Source organism: Passer montanus, unplaced genomic scaffold (genome assembly GCF_014805655.1).
Source record: "Passer montanus isolate IOZ18808 unplaced genomic scaffold, ASM1480565v1 scaffold59, whole genome shotgun sequence".
Taxonomy (NCBI): domain Eukaryota; kingdom Metazoa; phylum Chordata; class Aves; order Passeriformes; family Passeridae; genus Passer; species Passer montanus.
The window spans coordinates 897,118-916,314 of record NW_024370926.1 but is presented as its reverse complement, the minus strand read 5'-3'; the positions used below and the strand labels follow the sequence as shown (position 1 = coordinate 916,314).

General features: G+C 57.4%; 2 protein-coding genes across 2 annotated transcripts in view; both read left to right on the top strand.

The window, feature by feature from the left end:
- Nucleotides 1-521: 521 nt before the first annotated feature.
- Nucleotides 522-8,880, top strand: LOC120510617. The gene is made up of 5 exons (XM_039726603.1): nucleotides 522-2,317; nucleotides 5,255-5,824; nucleotides 6,372-6,477; nucleotides 8,052-8,153; nucleotides 8,445-8,880. The coding sequence occupies exons 2-5, from the start codon at nucleotides 5,378-5,380 to the stop codon at nucleotides 8,816-8,818; spliced, it is 1,029 nt and encodes a 342-aa protein (XP_039582537.1). The 5' UTR covers nucleotides 522-2,317; nucleotides 5,255-5,377; the 3' UTR covers nucleotides 8,819-8,880.
- A 1,517-nt stretch (nucleotides 8,881-10,397) lies between these two features.
- The window catches only part of LOC120510548, a 35,901-nt gene continuing 27,101 nt past the window's right edge, over nucleotides 10,398-19,197 (top strand). The window contains exons 1-7 of the mRNA XM_039726462.1: nucleotides 10,398-10,418; nucleotides 14,150-14,551; nucleotides 14,635-14,761; nucleotides 15,135-15,248; nucleotides 15,835-15,948; nucleotides 16,053-16,175; nucleotides 16,279-16,998. Coding sequence (XP_039582396.1) covers nucleotides 10,413-10,418; nucleotides 14,150-14,551; nucleotides 14,635-14,761; nucleotides 15,135-15,248; nucleotides 15,835-15,948; nucleotides 16,053-16,175; nucleotides 16,279-16,998 — 1,606 coding nt within the window. The 5' untranslated portion in view covers nucleotides 10,398-10,412. The remainder of the gene's footprint in view (nucleotides 10,419-14,149; nucleotides 14,552-14,634; nucleotides 14,762-15,134; nucleotides 15,249-15,834; nucleotides 15,949-16,052; nucleotides 16,176-16,278; nucleotides 16,999-19,197) is intronic.

The following is a 19,197-nucleotide window of genomic DNA, read 5'->3' as shown; positions in this document are numbered from 1 at the left end:
GGTGTCAGAAGGGTCCAGAAAAGCTCACAAAAAGTTCTAACAGCAAATTCCACTCTCAGCATGGGAATTGGTATTTTTGCCCTTATCTTCTGGTAGGAAGAGAAATAAAAAGGAAAAAGAAAAGAGGGAAGAGAGACAAAAGGGAGGACATCAGTCCTGGCTCCAGCATCAATCCAGCTGTGCTCAGGATCCCACAGGTGCCCTGTGAGCCCTGGATCACCCTTTTACAGCCACATTTTCCACACCCTGGGGCTACTTTTTTTCACTTTTGATGCAAATAAGTCAGCCAACACAGTCCGTGCCTCTGGATCCTCTTAGAAATTGATGAGGGGCTCTGGTGGTTTTGATCCCTCCTGATTGATCAGCCTTTGTTGGACACCCCATGCCCTGTGCCATGCATGCTGTGCTTATCTCCAGGAGGCAGAATAAGGGTGTTTGTCCCAAAAAAGAGCTGTCCTTGCTCTGTGTACTCCCCTTACACTGTGGGAGACAGTGTCTCACACAACAGTCCTTGGCTGGCTCCACAGCTGAGACACAGCCCTTTATCTCCTGGCCTTCTACAGAATCCAAAGTGATAAACCTGGGCCTGAAAAATGACCAGCTTGGGACTCCACTTGCTTCAGCAGAATGCAGGGAAAGAGAATTATTTGAGAATTTAGGTAGGAAAAAGCATGGCAGAGAGAAATAAGACCTCGGAGAGGAAATGAAAAGGAGGAAAAGAGCTGCATTATTGCTGTCAGTGAAAACTGAGCAACTGCAGGAAGAGCTAAGGAAGAAAAGAAGGAAGACAAGCCCAAAATTTGGGCTGAAAATTTCGGAGGGTCCCCCTCTGCAGCCACACTTTATTCCAGTTTGTCCCTTGTTACCCAGGTTTGGGACACAGCAGCACTTTTAACTCCTTGGTGCCCGGGATGGTGCACCCCAGAGCACTGCCCACACGGTGTTGGGACCCACAGCTCTTACTGGAGCCAACTCAACTGCAATTCCAAAAATTCCCATTCCTGCCACGGCAGGAATTTGCCATTGTGGTACCTGAATTTTAAATCCGAGTGCAGATGCTGAGTGGAGGCAGTGGCTGTAGCCTCTGGAATTCTTTTGGGGTTAAAGTTGGCAGTTTCGTGCTTCTCACCCAGGAGCCATAAATTAACCTGAGCAGTTTGGCACTGGCAGATTTGCTCCAGGGGTTTTAACTCTTTGTCCTCCGGGTCCTACACCAGCATGCTGCAATGTTAATACTGGATATTGTGCTCCCGTGTCTATTAATATTTTTTATTAATTGTTGACAAGAACCAGCAGGAATGTGAATGTCCAGGCCATTATTCTGGCTGCATGGATAAGATTCCACTTGCTGGATGTGTGGCTATTTAGGAAATTTCCCTGCCTGCCCATCCAGGAGCCACTGTGGAGTCTCAGCTGAGATTACCTGAGCTGGGTCCCTGTTTGATCCCACACCACACTCACAGGTTTCCTCACAGGCTCCATCCCAGATCTCCCATTGCAGAACCTCGCCTGGATCCTTGCAATAATTTAACCTTGATACAACCACCTCGAGGTTGTGCCTCCATGCAGGGACCCCGAACAAAGGAATTCCACCCCCTCTCCGGGCTTTTGTCACCTCACAGCCTAAACCAGAAAATGTGGGATGATCGGCTCCCGCTGTGTCCCTGAGTGTCCCTCACTGCGCCTTTGTCATGGAAAGCTCGGGCAGTTCCCGGCCCCAGGCTCCGGATATTTTCCCTCCTCAGCGCCCGGGATGCTCTTGCAAATCAACCTGGCTGGGATCGAAGGGGATCGCTTTTCATGAAACGTTTCCCCAGCTCCGGGAGGAGGTAAGGAATGACCTTTGCCCGGTTCTCGGGATCACCCCGAGTTCCCACCCCGCTCTTCAGGGGACACAAGCGGTTTGCTGCCCTGCACTTGCAGCAGCCAAGGCTCCAAGGAGTTAAGGCTGTGCCCCAAACACCGATAAGGAGCGGGATGGAACAGGATGTGGTTGGGGAGGAGGGCACAGCACGTTGGCCAGCGCCCCTCCAACCCCCCCTGGGGACGGGCAGACACGACAAAGCCGGGACAAGGCCAGCGGGGCAGCGAGCAGGGACATCTGCAGAGCAGCACCGAGATCACCACGAGCCCTCAAAGCCCCCCGACCCAATTCCAGAAAGGTCCAGCATCAGGATTGCGCACACTCCCTCATTTGCATGGCAAGTGGGAAACCTGATGCCGGGGCGGGGAGAATTTTCCCATAAGAAGGTGTCCCCACAGCACCCTCGGGACCCTGCACACCTGCACACCCGGATCGGCGCTGGAGCCAGGGCTGGTGATGTTCCCTGACCTCTCCCCTCTCCCCTCCTTCCTTTTTCATTTACTAACTCATGGCAATTTCCATGGCAAGTGTATAATTTACTAATCAAACTTCGTAGCTCTTTCGGGACCCTCTGTTTGTCGTTCCCTTTGGACCCCGGGCATCTCCACACCTGAGGAACTTCCCTCCCCTTGGAGCAGGACACGGCACTGCTCATTAAAAATCCTCCTTCCGAAACCTTCTGCTCGTGCTCGGGGTTTTTGTGTCGTGGCCTTGGAAGGACACGATTTATTCCTTTTACTGATAAGAGTCTGGATTTGTCACCTGTCACTTTGTCGGTGGGGAAAAAAATAGAGAAACAGAGTCAGGGAAGAGCCAGTTTGGGGTCAGAGCTCCTTTAACTCAAAGGAAACTTCCTTAAAGGAGCTTTTTAGCGTGCGTGTTTCTGCTTGAGTTTTGTCCGGATGTTTGATTCGTTGGCTGGAAATTTCAGGGGTTTTAATTAAAATTGTTAAGTGCCACGGGTCGTTCTGCAGCGGGAGGGGAAGGGAGCGGCGGGGCTGAAGCAGAGGAGGAACTGAGCGGCTGCCACCCCCCAAATCCCAGGTTTCGAGGCATCTTTCCATTGGGAAGATCCCGGTGGGCCCGGGATCGCACTGCGAGACGGCGAATCCCGCGTCCCACTGGTGCTCGGTGAGAAATCCCGGGACTCCTTCCCCATCCCGCGGCCGGTGCTCGGTGAGGAGTCCCGGGGCTCCTTCCCCGACCCGCGGCCGGTGCTCGGTGAGGAGTCCCGGGGCTCCGGTCCCGTCCCGCGGCCGGTGCTCGGTGGAGGCTCCGGCGGTTTCGGCCCCGCCGCCGTTGCCATGACAACGAGCGGACGCCGTCCCAATCTCCGCCTCCCTTCCCGTCTCATCCAATCAGCGCCCTGCTTTCCCCTCGCGCTGGCCAATGGGGATGAGCGTCCCTCCCGCCCTCTCCTCGTGGACGCCGCCGCGCGCCGGGGGCTGGGCGGGTCCGGCGGGCCAATGGCGTGAGGGAAATGGTCAGGGCTGGGTTCCGGTTGGCTGCTGCTGCGCGGCGCCGCCTGTGATTGGCTGCTGCTGCGCGGCGCCGCCTGTGATTGGCTGCTGCTGCGCGGCGCCGCCTGTGATTGGCTGCTGCTGCGCGGCGCGGCTGAGGGGGAGGAAGATGGCGGCGCAGCGTGGCGGCGAGCGGGGCCGCCGGGGCTCCCGGGGCGCGGAGCCGTGTCCGGCCTCGCCCTGCCCGCCACCCGCTTTGCCCCGCTGTGGGACGGCGAGGGAGGCACAGACTGCCGTGGCAGGGACACCTCCCACTGCCCCAGGCTGCTCCAGCCTGGCCTTGAGCACTGCCAAGGATCCAGGGGCAGCCACAGCTGCTCTGGGAATTCCATCCCAGCCAGGAATTCCCAATTCCCAATCTCCCATCCATCCCTGCCCTCTGGCAGTGGGAGCCATTCCCTGTGTCCTGTCCCTCCAGGCCTTGTCTCCAGTCCCTCTCCAGCTCTCCTGGAGCCCCTTCAGGCCCTGCCAGGGCTCTGAGCTCTCCCTGGAGCTTCTCCTCTCCAGGGGAACATTCCCAGCTCTCCAGCCTGGCTCCAGCCCTGCAGCAGCTCCGTGGCCCCTTCTGGACTGAGCCCAACGTGTCCCCGTTCTGGGGACCCCAAGGAGCTGCTGTGCCCCAGGCTCCCAGAAGCAGCACGGTGGAACGGGATGTGGTTGGAGAAAGGAGGAACGCGGAGGTGAGGCTGCACCTCCTGCTCCATGGAGATAAGGGCAGTGCAGGAGCGGGGCCGGGAAAGGGGCACAGAGTGGGGCCAGAGCCCCAAAGCCCCTTCACAGAAAGCTCTGGGAGAAGGGACCGTGCATCCTTAACCATTTACATGTGAAAGGAGAAACCTGATCCCAAGGCGGGGAAAATTTACCTGTGAGAACGTGCCCTCGGACCGGATTAGTGCTGGAGCCAGGACTGGAGATGTCCTTCCCTCTCCCTTCTGAGCTCCCCCTCTCTCTTCCCTCTTTTCTTTTGTTCTTTTATCTCTCTTATTACCAGAAGATAAGGGCAAAATTACCAATTTTTGGTGTTTAATTTAATAATCAGGCTCTGTGAGCTTTTTTTTGACCTTCTGATCCTTGTTTCTTTTTAACCCCGGGTGTCCTCACACCTTGGGATCTCCTCTCTTCGGAGCAGGATCCCTGGGTGGTTTATTCCCTTTTCCAGTGTTCCTGCCCAAAGATCTCCTCACTGACTGACACCCCTGGGACTCTCCTCTGATGTGATGGGAGAGCCCTTGGTATGTTAGGTTTCTTTTTCTCGGGCCAGGGCTTACAAACCCTCAAAAGGGAACCTAACAGACCCAAGGATAGCTCAGCTATTACTTTGGGGGCAAATAATGAGCAGGATGGCTTCTGCTGCAGTGTTACAAACAAAAAGGTTTAATAAAAGGCAAAATAACAAACAGAAAAACCCGAGCCAGGTACAGAGGTCTGCCCCTGGTATAAACACCTCACAAAAGCAGCTCAGTTCTTTTGTTCTCTTCTTTTTCTACCTGATGGGCCAGGTGGGACTTTTTGGCTTCTATCCAATTAGATGGCCTCGAGTTTTTAGTGAAGTCCTGTGAAATGGCTTTCACCTAATCGTTGAGAGAAACTTCAGAGCTTCTTTCCCTTTTTAAGGGACAAAGGCTAGCTTTGCCACTTTGTCATTTGGAGGCACACTCCTACATTGGTACACCCCAAACTTTCATTTTTTGGGAATTATTTGTCTCTCAGCCCCGTGCTGTGTGCCGGATCACCTTTGGAGCTCGAGATCCCTTGTGGATACGGAAATGAATTAAGCTCACTCTGTGTGCATACCACAGCGGTTAATTCAATGTAAATCTGCATATTCAGGGGGCATTGAGCTCATTTTAAAGCTTTTTTTCCTTCTCAGATGTTGATTTGAAGCAGCAGGGACAGACCTGGCTCCTCTCCCTGGGGAGCTCCTGTGGGAAGTTCAGTCCTGTGGCCACCTCAGCTCCTCCTCTCTGCCAAAAACCATGGGGTTTTCAGAGAAATGCAGGCCACTTTGGGACTGAGGTGGATTAAACTCCCTACACGTTGTCCCTGGTGTGTTTTTGGGGTTTCCCCCGCGGCGATGGGTTACTGCGCGGCCCTGAACTGCCGCAACGGCACCAGCGGGGCCTACAAGAACAGCTCGGTCAGCTTCTACAGCTTCCCCCTCCAAAACAAAGCCCTCCTGAGGCGCTGGATCCAAAACATGGGCCGGGACATGGAGACCCCCTCCAAGTACCAGTGCCTGTGCTCGGAGCACTTCGAGGAGAGCTCCTTCCAGAGGGAGCCGGTGAAAATCCGCAAGAGACGGCGCCTGCTGAAGGAAGCTGTTCCCAGCAAATTCATCCTGGCCCTGGATGGCACCTGGCTCGTGGGGACACCCCGGGGTGATGGTGACATGATGAGCAGCAAAACCCGAAAACGGATCCGGAATTCCGAGCCCTGTAGGGTAATTGAGGGGCCAGATAGTGGGAATAAATTAAATTAAAGGGAGATTTGTGTGTAAAGCCTTGGAAGCAGCTTGGGAAAATATCCCTTAGAGGGTTTAATTAATAATAATAATATTGTTATTCCCTAATAATAAGCTTTCATTGCCAGGGAGGAGCTTTTCCAGGCAGTCTGACAGATCGTGGCACTGCCTCAGGGTTTACTTAAAACACTGAATTATTTTATTTTTCATTGAAGGAAGAACCACATTCCCTGAGGGGGCTGGGTGTGGATGCTGACCACAGATATCTGCTTTTATGACTAATTTCTGACCCAGTTATTGGAGCAAATCATTGTTCTGGCTGAGTCACATTGCTTCAAAGCCTTTTCTCTCATTCTGGATTAACAGTAGAAGGTTCTTATGTAAAATCCTTCATTAATATGCTGCTTACACATAGCACAGACATCGCTGGGAGCAGCTGGGAGGTGCCCACGTGTTTAAACTGTTGGGATAAGAGGGTTTTCAGGGATTCTCAGCTACCCTGACTCTGGAGAATTTTGCTTTTTAGGTCCCTACGATGTTTCCTCGGTGGCCGCGTCTGCAGGATTGGCAGAATGAATTTTATAAGCAATTGCTGAAGGAGAAGTTTGGATCTTTGATCACACTGGGAAAAGGTTAGTTTTCCCTCTCCAAAGGGACACACGCTGGGTCTGGCCTGGCTCTTGTCACTCCTCTCATCCCTGGATTTTTAGGGAATTCATCTATAAGAGCTTGTGAATCTTTGTGAGAGACAAGAAGCTCCACATTTTTCCTTTAAAAGGTTAAAGGACAGTTTAAGATCCCAGGAAATGCAGTTGCCAATAAAAACAAGTAACAAGGAATGGAAAAGGTTTGGATACAGGAGCTGCAGTGACACACTGTTAATTTTTTTTTTTGTCTTGGTCAGGGTTGGGATTAAATGCACAGAGACAATATTTCATGTTTGAACTTAATATTTACTATTTCTTATCTATATTACAGTCTTACAAGTTGTGAGTTCTACAGTATTTCACCAACAAGTTATAAAATGGCCCCATATTTATCTCTACAAGGTCTTTTAAGGAAAAATTATCTAATTAAGAAATGACACTTAAATTATTTTTACTTTTAACCTAATAACCAATCACTCATGTCTTGTAATGTGAACTTTTTTGTCTAATTACACAATACTACCCAAACCCACGAAGAAGGCAAAGATGAAGGATTAGTTTTCACCCTAAAACATCTGTCATGTCTTGTAATGTGAACTTTTTTGTCTAATTACACAATGCTACCCAAACCCATGAAGAAGAAGGCAAAGAAGAAGGATTAGTTTTCACCCTAAAACTTCTATCTTATCTTTATATGTATCAGAATGTTCTAAACCCTTAAACTCTGAGTTTCCCACCCTGTGGTATCACCCACTTCTATTCAAACTCCACACCCACAATCCCAGTTCTGTCATTCCATTTTGGAAGCTTCTCCACGACCTCAGGTCAATGCAGTGTTCTCTTGGGGGTCAGTGCCTGGCAGCACAGAAAGTCTGGAATTCTCAGCAGCCAGGGTTCCAACAACACATGGGATCATTAATCCTGTGCCCTCATTAATTACAGTGAAGTTGTGTTTTCCTCATCCCCAGACCCTGATGTATGTCTGGGTTTGAGATTCACTGAAGACAATTGAACTATTTTGATGCAGAAGTAGTGAAATAACGTGAATGATGCCCAGAAAATTAAGAAGTCTATAATTAGCTTTAAATGCCCAACTATATGTTTGCTTGAAATCATTGATATTTTAAATCTGAACCTGTCAGCTCTCCCTGGCTCCTCAGCATTCAGGTAATTCCTTGGATTGATTCCTAGAAGAAGCTGCTGAAATTGGGAGCATTGCACAAGGAGGCATTAACTGAGAAAAAGACAGGACTGAACCATAAAATCCAGCACCAGGCAGCTGAATTTGGGGTTAAGGCTCAAATCTAAGACCTTCCACTTTTCAACATTCAATCTTCAACCTTCTAGGTGTAATTTCTGGAGTATTTTATAAAAGTTGGAGCACAAATCCTGTTCATCCCAGACACTCCTTTAGACACTGGGACAGCTGCTGCTTCTCCCTCCCCATCGGATCTTTTCCTGGAATAACAGAGATGCTCTTTACAGAGTGGATGATGCAGGGATTTGCTGGAAAACCATTTATAACCACCACTGCCATGTTCCTTCTGTTCCTTGTTCAGACTGGCCTGTTCCCAAAAGCCATATCCCAGAAGGAAGAGCAGCATGGGTCAAAGAACCACAGGATTTGGAGGAAAGGAAAATCTCTGTCAGCCTCAGCACAGGTGTGTGGTGTTGTGGGAATTCACTGGCAGCACTTTGAAATTGGTAGGATTGGAGGGATGGGGGGTTCCACCTCAGCTCTGTGGGGTTTTTTTTGGTTTTTTTTTTGTTTTGTTTTTTTGGGCTTTTTTTGTGGTGGTTTTTTTTTGGTGTTTTTTTTTTGTTTTGTTTTGTTTTGGTGGGGTTTTTTTCTTAGGGGTTTTGTCCAGAAGCAGCAAATTGGGAATTGTTGTTATTTTGAGGTTTTTCTGTCACATCAGATACAGGGAATGTTTAGAATCTCCTTGTTCCAGGCCATGGTGGTGCCATGACCCAGGGATCATCCTCAGGAGCATCCCAAGCCCTGCACAGCCACTGCTCTGACCTGGCAGAAACCTCGGGGAGCCGCCACAATCTGGCACCAAATCCGGCAAATCCCGTGAGAATCAGGAGCGGTAGCAGAGTCCTGGCAGGGCAGGAGCTGGATGAGTTCAGGCAGTTCCTGCTGTACCACCAGGGCCAGCCCGAGGACGCGGCGGTGCCGTGGTTCATCTGCAGCGAGTGCGGCAAGAGCTTTGCCCGCCACGCGTACCTGCTGCGGCACCAGCGCGCCCACGCCGGGCAGCTGGGCAGAAACCCGCCTGCTTCCTGGAGAAACCCGCCTGCTTCCTGGAAAAAAACCGCCTGATTCTGGAAAAAAACTGCCTGATTCCTGGAAAAAACCGCCTAATTCCTGAAAAAAACCCGCCTGCTTCCTGGAGAAACCCACCTGATTCTTGGAAAAACCCACCTGATTCCTGAAGAAACCATCCTGGTTCCTGGAGAAACCCGCCTGCTTCCTAGAGAAACTCACCAGCTTCCTGAAAAAAAACACCTGATTCCCAGAGAAACCCACCTGCTTCTTAGAGAAACTCACCTGCTTCCTGAAAAAACCACCTGATTCCTGAAGAAACCATCCTGGTTCCTGGAGAAACCCACCTGCTTCCTGGAAAAAACACCTGCTTCCTGAAGAAACTTGCCTTGTTCCTGGAGAAACCTACCTGCTTCCTAGAGAAACTAACCAGCTTCCTGAAAAAAACACCTGATTCCTGGAGAAACCTGCCTGGTTCCTGAAGAAACCCTCCTGCTTCCTAGAGAAACTCGCCTGCTTCCTGAAAAAACCACCTGATTCCTGGAAAAACCCACCTGCATACTGAAGCAACCGACCTGATTCCTGGAAAAATCCGCCTATTTCCTCCTGCTTCCTGGAGAAACCCACCTGAAACCCGCATGCTTCCTAGAGAAATTCGCCTTGTTCCCAGAAAAACCCATCTGATTCCTGGAAAAACCCGCCTGATTCCTGGAAAAACCCTCCTGGTTCCTGGAAAAACCCACGTGATTCCTGGAGAAACCCACCTTGTTCCTGGAAAAACCCACCTGATTCCTGGAAAAACCCACCTGGTTCCTGGAAAAACCCGCCTTGTTCCTGGAGAAACCAGCCTGCTTCCTGGAGAAACCCGCCTTCTTCCTGGAGAAACTCGCCTTCTTCCTGGAGAAACCCACCGTGTTCCTGGAGAAACCCTCCTTGTTCCTGGAGAAACTCACCTAGTTCCTGGAGAAGCTCACCTGATTCCTGGAGAAACTCGCCTTCTTCCTGGAGAAACCCTCCTTCTTCCTGGAGAATCTCGCCTAGTTCCTGGAGAAACCAGCCTTCTTCCTGGAAAAACCCTCCTGCTTCCTGAAAAAACCCACCTAGTTCCTGAAAAAACCAGCCTGCTTCCTGAAGAAACCCTCCTTCTTCCTGGAGAACCCCTCCTTCTTCCTGGAGAAACCCTCCTTCTTCCTGGAGAAACTCGCTCTCAGAGTCCATCTCCACATCGCCTGCGTGCCACATGCCTGCCGAGGGAAGAGCTTTGCAGTCAGCCGTCAAAAATCCTCTGTGGGTTGGATTCTGGGGATAAGGCAGTTTTCCCACTGTTCAAACTTCAGTTTGAAAGCTGACCAGCGGGAGATCCCGAGTCAGAGCTGCCAAAAAAAAAAAATCAGAATAAATTGCAGTGGTACAAAAGCACTGCCGGAGTCAGGATACGGCCTGGCACCCTGTGGGTCGGGGTGCTGGCAGCACTCTGGTGAAGTGGTGGCTCAGCCCTCCTGCAGTGACACGTGTGCTTCTGTTGGAGCAGAGATCCTGCAGAAGGGCGAAGTTTTCCTCTGAAAATCTCTTCCAGTGGTGTAGATGGGTCTGGTCTTCCTCTGGGAATGCCGTGGGCAAAGGCTGCTGTGGTGTTCCAGGGTCAGATTATATGCAGGTAGGAATGCTTGGCTCCTCCCCCTGGGCCGAGCATCTTCCAATGGGATGATGGAATTTTATCAGCTATGCAGGGACACTGTATGGCTCATTAACAGAAAATGCTCCCTGGAAGGAGAAGGGGTCCTGGAAGAGATAAGGAACACTGCCCCACTTGGTTTTAACACGTGGTGATAGAATGCATTTGGTTACATCTTGCATTGCAACCTAAGACAAGAATCCAGTTCTGATCCAATTTGCTGCTGCCCTAACCATCATTGATCAGGACCTGCATCATTCCTGTCGTTCTCACCCTGCTCCATCCAGCTCCTCCTTGGAGCAGGAGTAGGACAGAGAGCATTGTTTGTACCTAAAGGGGCATTAAAAAAACCCAACACATGCTGGAGAGCATCCAGAGTACCACAGAGAAACAGTGGAAGTTTCCAGGGATGAAAAATGAACAATTGGGAATGGGATTGTAAGCTGATGTTTGAAGCAACCAATTCCAAGCATTATTTCCCCACTTTAGCTGCTCTCCCATTACTGTACCTGCAGAACTAACTCGGTTTTTGGGTTCTATTTTTATATTGACCCCGTGTTTTCCTGTGGGGTGAGATGCTGCTTTGGTTTCTGAAATTCTGGGGGAAAAACTCCATGGGTATATTCTAAATGTGTGTACAGTGTGTTGGTGATGTTCCTCTGGGAAGTGGAAATGCAGCAGGGAGAAGGGTGGAGGAGACAGGAGGCAGCACATGCAGATTTTGTGTTTTCTCCCCACGTGCTGGTGGTTTTCAGCATTTTTGAATATTCCAGTTGCGTGCCAAGAGGAAAAATGTGTTGCCTCCGGTTGGAAGGGTGTCCTCAGTCAGAGACTCCAGCTGGAATGAAGTCTCCAGGCTCAGCAGCCCCTGAGGAGCAGCAGAGAGCACCCAGCTGGTGCTGTGCTGCACTTCCAGGAGCTCTGGGAAAATACACTTGGCCCCAAAGCGTCCTGCCCATCCCAGGTACAGCAATAATGTCCCAAAAAACATTTGGCATGGGCTTCTCATGGTTTCCTTCATAAGTGAAGTTCTGGGGTTGGCTTTGCTTTTATTCCTGATAGAATCCCAGAATGGTTTGGATGGGAAGGGATGTTAAAGATCATCCAGTGCCACCCCTGCCATGGCAGGGACACCTCCCACTGTCCCAGGTGATCCAAGCCCTGTCCAGCCTGGCCTGGGCACTGCCAGGGATCCAGGGGCAGCCACAGCTGCTCTGGGAATTCCATCCCAGCCCCTCCCCACCCTGCCAGGGAACAATTCCTTCCCAATCTCCCCTCCACCCCTGCCCTGTGGCAGTGGGAGCCATTCCCTGTGTCCTGTCCCTCCATGCCTTGTCCCCAGTCCCTCTCCAGTCTGGGCTGTGGTTTTACAGCCTGCACATCCTGCACTGCTCCTCAGAGGAGGGAATGTGTCCTGGACTGGGATACAGCTCCATTCCCACAGAGGGGGTGGTTCCCTGTCTCCTGAGCCCTGGATCCCGTGGGATGCTCCAGCTCCCCTCACTCCTGAGGGGGCAGAGCTGCTGTGTCACACCCAGCTCCAACTCCCCACTGCCACAAGGAGTGGGATCTCCAGCAGGTGCTGTCCTGGGGACCAAAGCCTCTGAACTGACATTCCCTGGGGAATATCACCTGTGTGGTAAAAGATATTTGGAAAATTTGGGGAATAAACCGAGTAAACCATGTCTGTGCTGGCAGCGGGTGAATTCATGGCTGAGATGAAGAAACCTCAGAGGCTGAGGGAGCTGGGAAGGGGCTGAGCCTGGAGAAAAGGGGGCTCAGGGGGGAGCTTGTGGCTCTGCACAGCTCCTGCCAGGAGGGGACAGCCGGGGGGGTCGGGCTCTGCTCCAGGGAACAGGGACAGGAAAATTGGAAACGGACTAATATTTAAATTGGATATTGGAGAAAACATCTTCATGAAAATGGCTCAGTCCTGGGGCCACGGGGCAGGGCCTGGGGTTTGGGGTGTCCCAGCTGGGGCACGCGGTGCCCGAGGGGACAGGGAGCGATGACATCCAGGAGGGAAATGGCTGCTCGGGCTCCCGTGATGCTGCTCAGCCCGTTAACCCTTCTTGTGCCACTGCGCTCCCTCCGGGCCCGGGGTCATCCCGCTGCTCCCTGTCCAGCCCAGGGGAGCTCCATCATGGCCCATCCGTGCGGATCCTGGAACACCGAGGGAGGCACTGGGGAGCTTTTCCCGGGATAATCCCAGGAAGGTGGGACTGTAACGCTTTTCTGTGGCCTGGCCCCAGCCCCACACTGTTAAAACGAAATGTTCCAGGGTCAGGGTGAGCACACGGGGTGGCTCCCAAACCCAGCATGTCCCCCCAGGAGGGTTTTCCGCCCAGGACGGGGGTCCTGCTGCGGGTGCCCGCGTCCTCTTCCCGCACGGCTCCTGGCCCTCGGTGCCACCCGAATCGGTGTTCCCTGCACCCAGGTCCCGTCCAGTGTCACCCACGCTCGTGTCAGCACCGGTGCTATGTCCTGCAGAGGCTGGTGCCGGTGGCAGAGCCGATACCAATTCCCAAGCGGTGCCAGTGCCGGTGTCGGTGGCAGCGGTGGAGCTGCCGGTGCCGGTACCCGCTGTCGCGGTGGAGCCACCGCCGGTGCCAGCGGACTGTGGCAGTGCCAGTCCCCGTGTGTGTGTGCCGTGCCAGCCCCGGTGGCGGCAGCGGGGCCGCTCCCGGCAGGCGCTGGCGGTACCGGGGCCGCGCCGGTGGCGGAGCCGCTCCCGGTGCCGGTAGGCGGCAGTGCTCGGCGCTCCGCGCTGCCGCCGCTCCCCGCCCGCTGCCGCCCAGCCCGGAGGAGGCGGATGCGATTCCCCGGCTGCCCGTGGCTGCTCGGCGGGGCGGCGGGGCCCGGCCCGTGCGCAGGCACCGACAGCGGCCCCGCTCCCGGGGGGCACCGGCACCGGGAACCGGCCGCAGGCGGAGCCGCCCCGCTGCCCGGCCCGGCCGGGACCCTCCGGCTGCCCCGGCCCGCGGGGCCCCGCCGCCTCCGGGGAACGGACCCGCGGTGGCCTCGGTGCCCCGGGACGGGGCTGAGCGCCCCTGCCCCGGGATGTCCGTGCTTGCGCCGGGCACCGCTGACCCGGCATGTCCACGTTCCCCCGGGGTGCCCCGGGCTGTCCCCAGGGACGCGACCCGCCACGGCCCCGGTGCTCCCGGGGTGCCCCGCTGACCCGGGATGCCCGTGTGTGCCCAGCGTGTCCTCAGACACCTCTGCCCCGGGATAGCCCCGTGCCCCCGGGATGCCCTGGGATGCCCCAGGGTGCCCTGGAATGCTCCGAGCAGGCTTCAGCCCAGGGATGCCCCAGGCAGCTCTGTCCTGGCATGTCCCTTTATGTCCCCAAGGTGTCCCTGGACACCCCTGGTCCACACCTGCCGTGCTTGCTCCCTGCCCACCCAGCCCCATCCTCCTCCTGGGTGGGCTCCAGCCCGGGCAGACCCAGGAATGGCTCCCAAGGGATTGGGGAGTGGGGTGACAAGTTGGGAGTGTGTCACCATGGTGACCTGCCTAGTTCTGGCAGGAGAGGGATGGACCCTGACCCCACTGCCACCCTGGACTGCCACTCACTGTCCCCTCAGGCCGGTGGGCATTGCCCACAGGAATCCCTGGCAGTTCTGGCGCTGCTGGTGCCAAAAGCCCTGGAAACGGGGAGCAGAGGCTGCGGGGGGTGACCGTGGGCCTGCTGCCACTCGTGCCCTCCCCAGGTGCAGGAGTGGAACATGGAGGCCCCTCACCTGATGCCGCTGCAGCCGCCGCTGCTGCCGGAGCGGGCGCACGTGCGGGAGGCGCAGCTCCACTCCGCGGAGGCCTCGCTCTGGACCGTGGTGGCCACGGTGCAGGCCATGGAGAGGAAGATCGACCTGCTGGCCACCCGCCTGCTCAGCCTGGAGGGCCGCTCCGGCACGGCCGAGAAGAAGCTGCTGGACTGCGAGAAGACGGCCATGGAATTTGGGAACCAGCTGGAGAGCAAGTGGGCCGTGCTGGGCACCCTCATCCAGGAGTACGGGCTGCTCCAGCGGCGCCTGGAGAACATGGAGAACCTGCTGAAGAACAGGAACTTCTGGGTGCTGCGGCTGCCCCCCGGCCCCCGGGGCGAGGTCCCCAAGGTAGAGTGTCCCCAGGGGCTGCAGGACAGCGGGGGGACCCTCGGGAGTGGGCATTGCTGAGCCAGGGCGTCTTGTCCCCACAGGTGCCGGTGACATTTGTTGACATCGCCGTCTACTTCTCAGCGGAGGAGTGGAAGAACCTGGAGGAGTGGCAGAAAGAGCTGTACAACAACCTGGTGAAGGAGAACTATGAGGCTTTGCTGTCCCTGGGTAAATGTCCCTTTTCCCCCTCTCCTGGCAGGATGGAGTGATGGCTGTGTCTCCTCAGTGGGTCCCCTGCCAGTGGTCAGCGGTGGCACTCTCTGTGTCCTGGGACCATTCCAGAGGGAATGCTCCGTGGCTCATACTGTGTGTGGGGACAGGGTGACACACCATGCCATGCCAGTGCTGCCCAGGGGGCTGGAGAGGTTCCTTGTCCCCCAGAACCCAGGACCTGAGTGTCCAAGCTGCCTCCAGCATGGAGGTGCTGTGGGATTTCTCCGCCAGGAGGGACACCAGGTCCTGGCAGCCTGGTGTGCCCCGAGCCTGGCTGACAGGGAGGGGGTGACAGGCACGGGGTGACGCCGCTCTGTGTCCCTGGCAGATGGGGCCCTCTCCAGAAGCGAGGCCCAGCCGCGCAGCGAGCGCGGGGACGGGCCCTGTGTCCCTGAGCCGCGGGAGCTGGAGCAGAGGGAGCTGCCACCAGACGCCTGCGCGGGTGAGGCACCGCGGGAGGACCTGTCCCCACTGTCCCCATTGTCCCCACCTCACGTTCCTCCACCCTCCTCACCCCAGGGACACCCTCCTCCCTCCCACACACTCCCATCCCCACTGGGCCCAGTTCTGCAGCTGTGCTGGGAGCTGCCCTGAGTGACCCCAGAAAATCCGTGACTGTTGTGCTGGAGATCTTGGATATCCATCACTGGGAGATCCGTGTGTCCCCTGCTGCCACCACGTTGTGTCAGGGCCCATGGGCTGTGTCACAGCCACCCAGCCCCATCAGCCGTGCCATTGTCACCTGTCCCCAATGGGCTCTGCCACAGTCATCTGTTCCCAGGGGTTGTGCCTGTCCCAAAAGCTGTCTCAGGGTTACCTGTCCCCACAGGCCATCTCAGGGTCTCCCATCACCAAGGGCTGTCCCACAGCCACCTGTCCCCACAGCTCCCTGGGGGTGTTGGACGTCCATCGCTGCTGTGGGATGGGGATGAGGCCGGAGTGCAGGGGTCACACACCCCGGCTGTGGTGGCCGTGGGTCACACGCGTGGCTCCATCCCGGCCCCGGCCAAGTCTCTCCTTGTGAACAGAGTCGCTGATCTCCACCTCCGACATCCTGTCCCGGATCAAGCAGGAGGTGGCGTTCGTAGGGGAGCAGCAGCAGTTCCCGGAGGAGCGGGGCATGCCGCCGGACCCCTGTGCCGGTGAGCCCGGCGCTGAGCCATTCCCTGCCGTGCCTCCCGGAGCAGGGTGTGGCCCCGCCTGGCTGAGTCCCTGTCCCCATCCCCGTCCCTGTCCCTCCCTGCAGGCGCGGACGCCCTGATCACCGCGCACGACTTCTTGTCGTGGATCAAGCAGGAGGAAGAGCCCTGTGTCCGGGAGCCCTGGGAGCTGCCCGAGAGGGAGATGCTGCCCCCGGGCCCTGGTCCTGGTGAGCGATCCCCACCGTGGGGCTGGGGCTGGGGGGAGCACCCCCGCGGGACGAGCCTGGGGACATCCACGGTGGGACTGACGGGTCTCTCTGTGCCCTGCAGCCAGCGAGGGGCTGCTGGTGAAGACGGAGGAGCGGTGCCCCCACGCCGAGCCCCCGGAGGAGGTGGGTTTGCCGGGCAGCTCCGGGGAGCTGCTCTTCCCCGGCACGGGCTTCGGGACCGCCGAGGGACAGGCGGCGGTGCCGGCGGCGGTGGCCCTGCCGGCGCAGCACAGACTGGGCAAAGCTGCGGGCCCCGAGCCGGGCCCGGGCGCCGATTCCGGGGCCGTCCCCGCGGCGCCGCCGGGCCCCGCCGAGGAGCGGCCGCACGGCTGCGCCGAGTGCGGGAAGAGCTTCAGCGGCAAGAAGAGCCTGCGGATCCACCAGCGCAGCCACGCGGCCGAGCGGCCCTACCCGTGCGCCGAGTGCGGCAAGAGCTTCAATTGCCACTCGGGGCTGGTGCGGCACCAGATGATCCACCGCGGCGAGCGGCCCTACAAGTGCTCCGAGTGCGGCAAGTGCTACAGCCGCAAGGAGCACCTGCAGAACCACCAGCGGCTGCACACCGGGGAGCGCCCCTTCGCCTGCGCCCAGTGCGGCAAGAGCTTCATCCGCAAGCAGAACCTGCTCAAGCACCAGCGCATCCACACCGGGGAGCGCCCGTACCAGTGCCCCGCCTGCGGCCGCAGCTTCCGCTACAAGGAGTCGCTCAAGGATCACCAGCGGGTGCACGGAGCCGAGCCGGGGCCGCCGCCGCTGCCGCCGCCCGGGATCCTGCCCCCCGGTGACTAGGGGGACGCCCCGCCGCGGACTGCCACCCCCCGGCACCGGGACAGCCCCCGGCCCGCCGAACCGAGGTGCCCGGCCGGGGCGGGGGGCGGGCGGGGAGCCCCGAGGAGGGGGACGAGCCCCCGGGTCCCCCGCCACGGACGGACGCTTCACCCCCAGCGCTCCCCCCACGGGCGATGTCGCCGCACGGGGTGGGGGGCAGCCCCCCGCCGTGTCCCCCGCGCCACCCCCGCCTGCCGCTCTGTCCCCTCGCCCCCGCTGCTTATTTTTACTGCCCCCCCCTCCACCCGCGCCGTCCCGCTGTACAGTGCTTGGGGTGTAGTTTTGTATGGACGAAATACGGAATAAAGTCGTGCTGGGCTGCAGAGCCTTCAGCACCCCCGCCGCGGGTCCCCCGTGCTCTGTGGCCCGTCCCCGGGGTGCCGCGCCCTGGGAAGGCAGCGGCAGCAGGGTGGGGAAGTGGGAATGGCGTGGTGGGACACAGGGTAGTGGGAGTGGGTTGTGGGTCCAGGGTGGCTCAGGAGGTCCCTGTGTCACCGGCTGTGGTGGGGCTGTGTGGAGACCCCCCCTCCTGTCACCGACCCACCCCTGGGTCCTTCCTGTCCCCTGTCCTTGCCACATCCCCAGGTCCCTCCTAGCCCTGATTTGGGGATAGGAGTTATTCCACACAATTCTTTCCCCACAGAATCCAGGGCCCTTCCTCAGGCATGCCAGGGTCCCCAAGCTGAGTGCCACCATCCTCCTGGGAGGCCACCACCAGAGCTGGGTGACGCTGCAAATGCCACAGCTCCCACTGCCCCACTGTCCCCTCCCTGGGGGCTGCACCCACCAGCACGTGGCAGTCAAGGGGCCCTGGATGCTGGGGGCTGGAAGAGGGGACAGCACAGGGGACACAGCACAGGGCTCAGCAGTGCTGTCACCCTGGCGTGGGCTGGAGGTGGAGGGGAGAGACAGTGCTGGGGTGCCCTGGGGACACTGCACATGCTGTGGGGACACTACACCTGCCATGGGGACCTCGGGCATTGTGGGGCTGTGTGGAGAACTGCTGGGGACCCCAAGCACTGCTGGGGACACTGCACCTTGCCTGGGGACCCTGAATGCTGCTGGGGACCTTGGAAACTTGCTGGGAGTCCTGCACACACTCTGGGAACACTGCATAATGCTTGGGGACCCTGCACACTCCCTGGGGACACTGCTGGGGAACTTGGACGCTCCCTGGGGACCCTGCACGCTGCCCAAGGGGCCTTGCATGATGCCAGGGACCCTCCACACTCCCTGGGGACACTGGACACTGCTGGGAACCTTGGACACTCCCTCGGGACACTGCACATTCCTGGAACCTGTCAGGCTGCCTGGGCCCTGCACACTCCTGGGGACTCTGAACTTGCTGGGGACACTTCACACTGTTTGGGGACCCCAGACACTCCTGGGCAGGGGACCCTCCACGTTCCCCCCATGATGTGCATGCCCTCACCCCTCTCCAGATCTGCAGAGCTGCAGGTTCCAAGTCTGCACAGCAGAGCTCCTGTTCCCCAGCCCTGATCCCACTCTGCTGGGCTGCCCCAAAGGAACAGGGTGAAGCTCGTTTGTCCCATGGCCTTGTCCCCATCCAGGGCTGCAGAGCCATGGGACAAACGACCCCCCTGGCCCAGCTCCTGCCCCCACACAGAGATCACACACAAAACCATCATTTCTGGCTTTTTTTTGGAGGCGTTTTTTTTTTTTTTTTAAACAGAAGTTTTATGGTTATATGCAAATTAGGTCATTAAATGATTTGCATAAAATGTTCGCACCTCAGCGACTAAGTGTTTCTAACTCCCACCCCCCGACAGGTAGTAAATCCTACTGGACTAGCGCCGTCAGGCCGCGCTGTCACACGTGTCCCCCGCTGTCACACGTGTCCCCCGCGGGCACGGCGGCGTCCCCCCGGGGCGCTCCCGTGCCTCGGACCCGCGGGGACCCGCCCGGAGCGCTCCTGCGCCCGTCCTGTGTCCCTTCCCGCGGGGATCCACCGGGTGCCGCCCGCGTCACCGCACACCGTCCCGCCGGGGCGGCCGCGGGCACTCCGTGTCCGTGCGGAGCGGCTCCCGCCCGTCCCTAGCTGTTGGTGAGGAAGAGGCGTCTGTGTCGGGAAGCGGAGCCGCGCGGCCGCCCGCGGCGCCGGCCCCGGCCGCGGTTGCCGAAGGGGCTCCGG

Excerpts from the sequence above, each read along its gene's own strand:
- LOC120510617 (XM_039726603.1), top strand. The coding sequence starts at position 5,378 with ATGCAGGCCACTTTGGGACTGAGGTGGATTAAACTCCCTACACGTTGT. Across the intron at positions 6,478-8,051 it reads TTTGATCACACTGGGAAAAG|ACTGGCCTGTTCCCAAAAGC; the intron begins GTTAGTTTTCCC and ends TTCCTTGTTCAG. Across the intron at positions 8,154-8,444 it reads CTCTGTCAGCCTCAGCACAG|GCCATGGTGGTGCCATGACC; the intron begins GTGTGTGGTGTT and ends TCCTTGTTCCAG.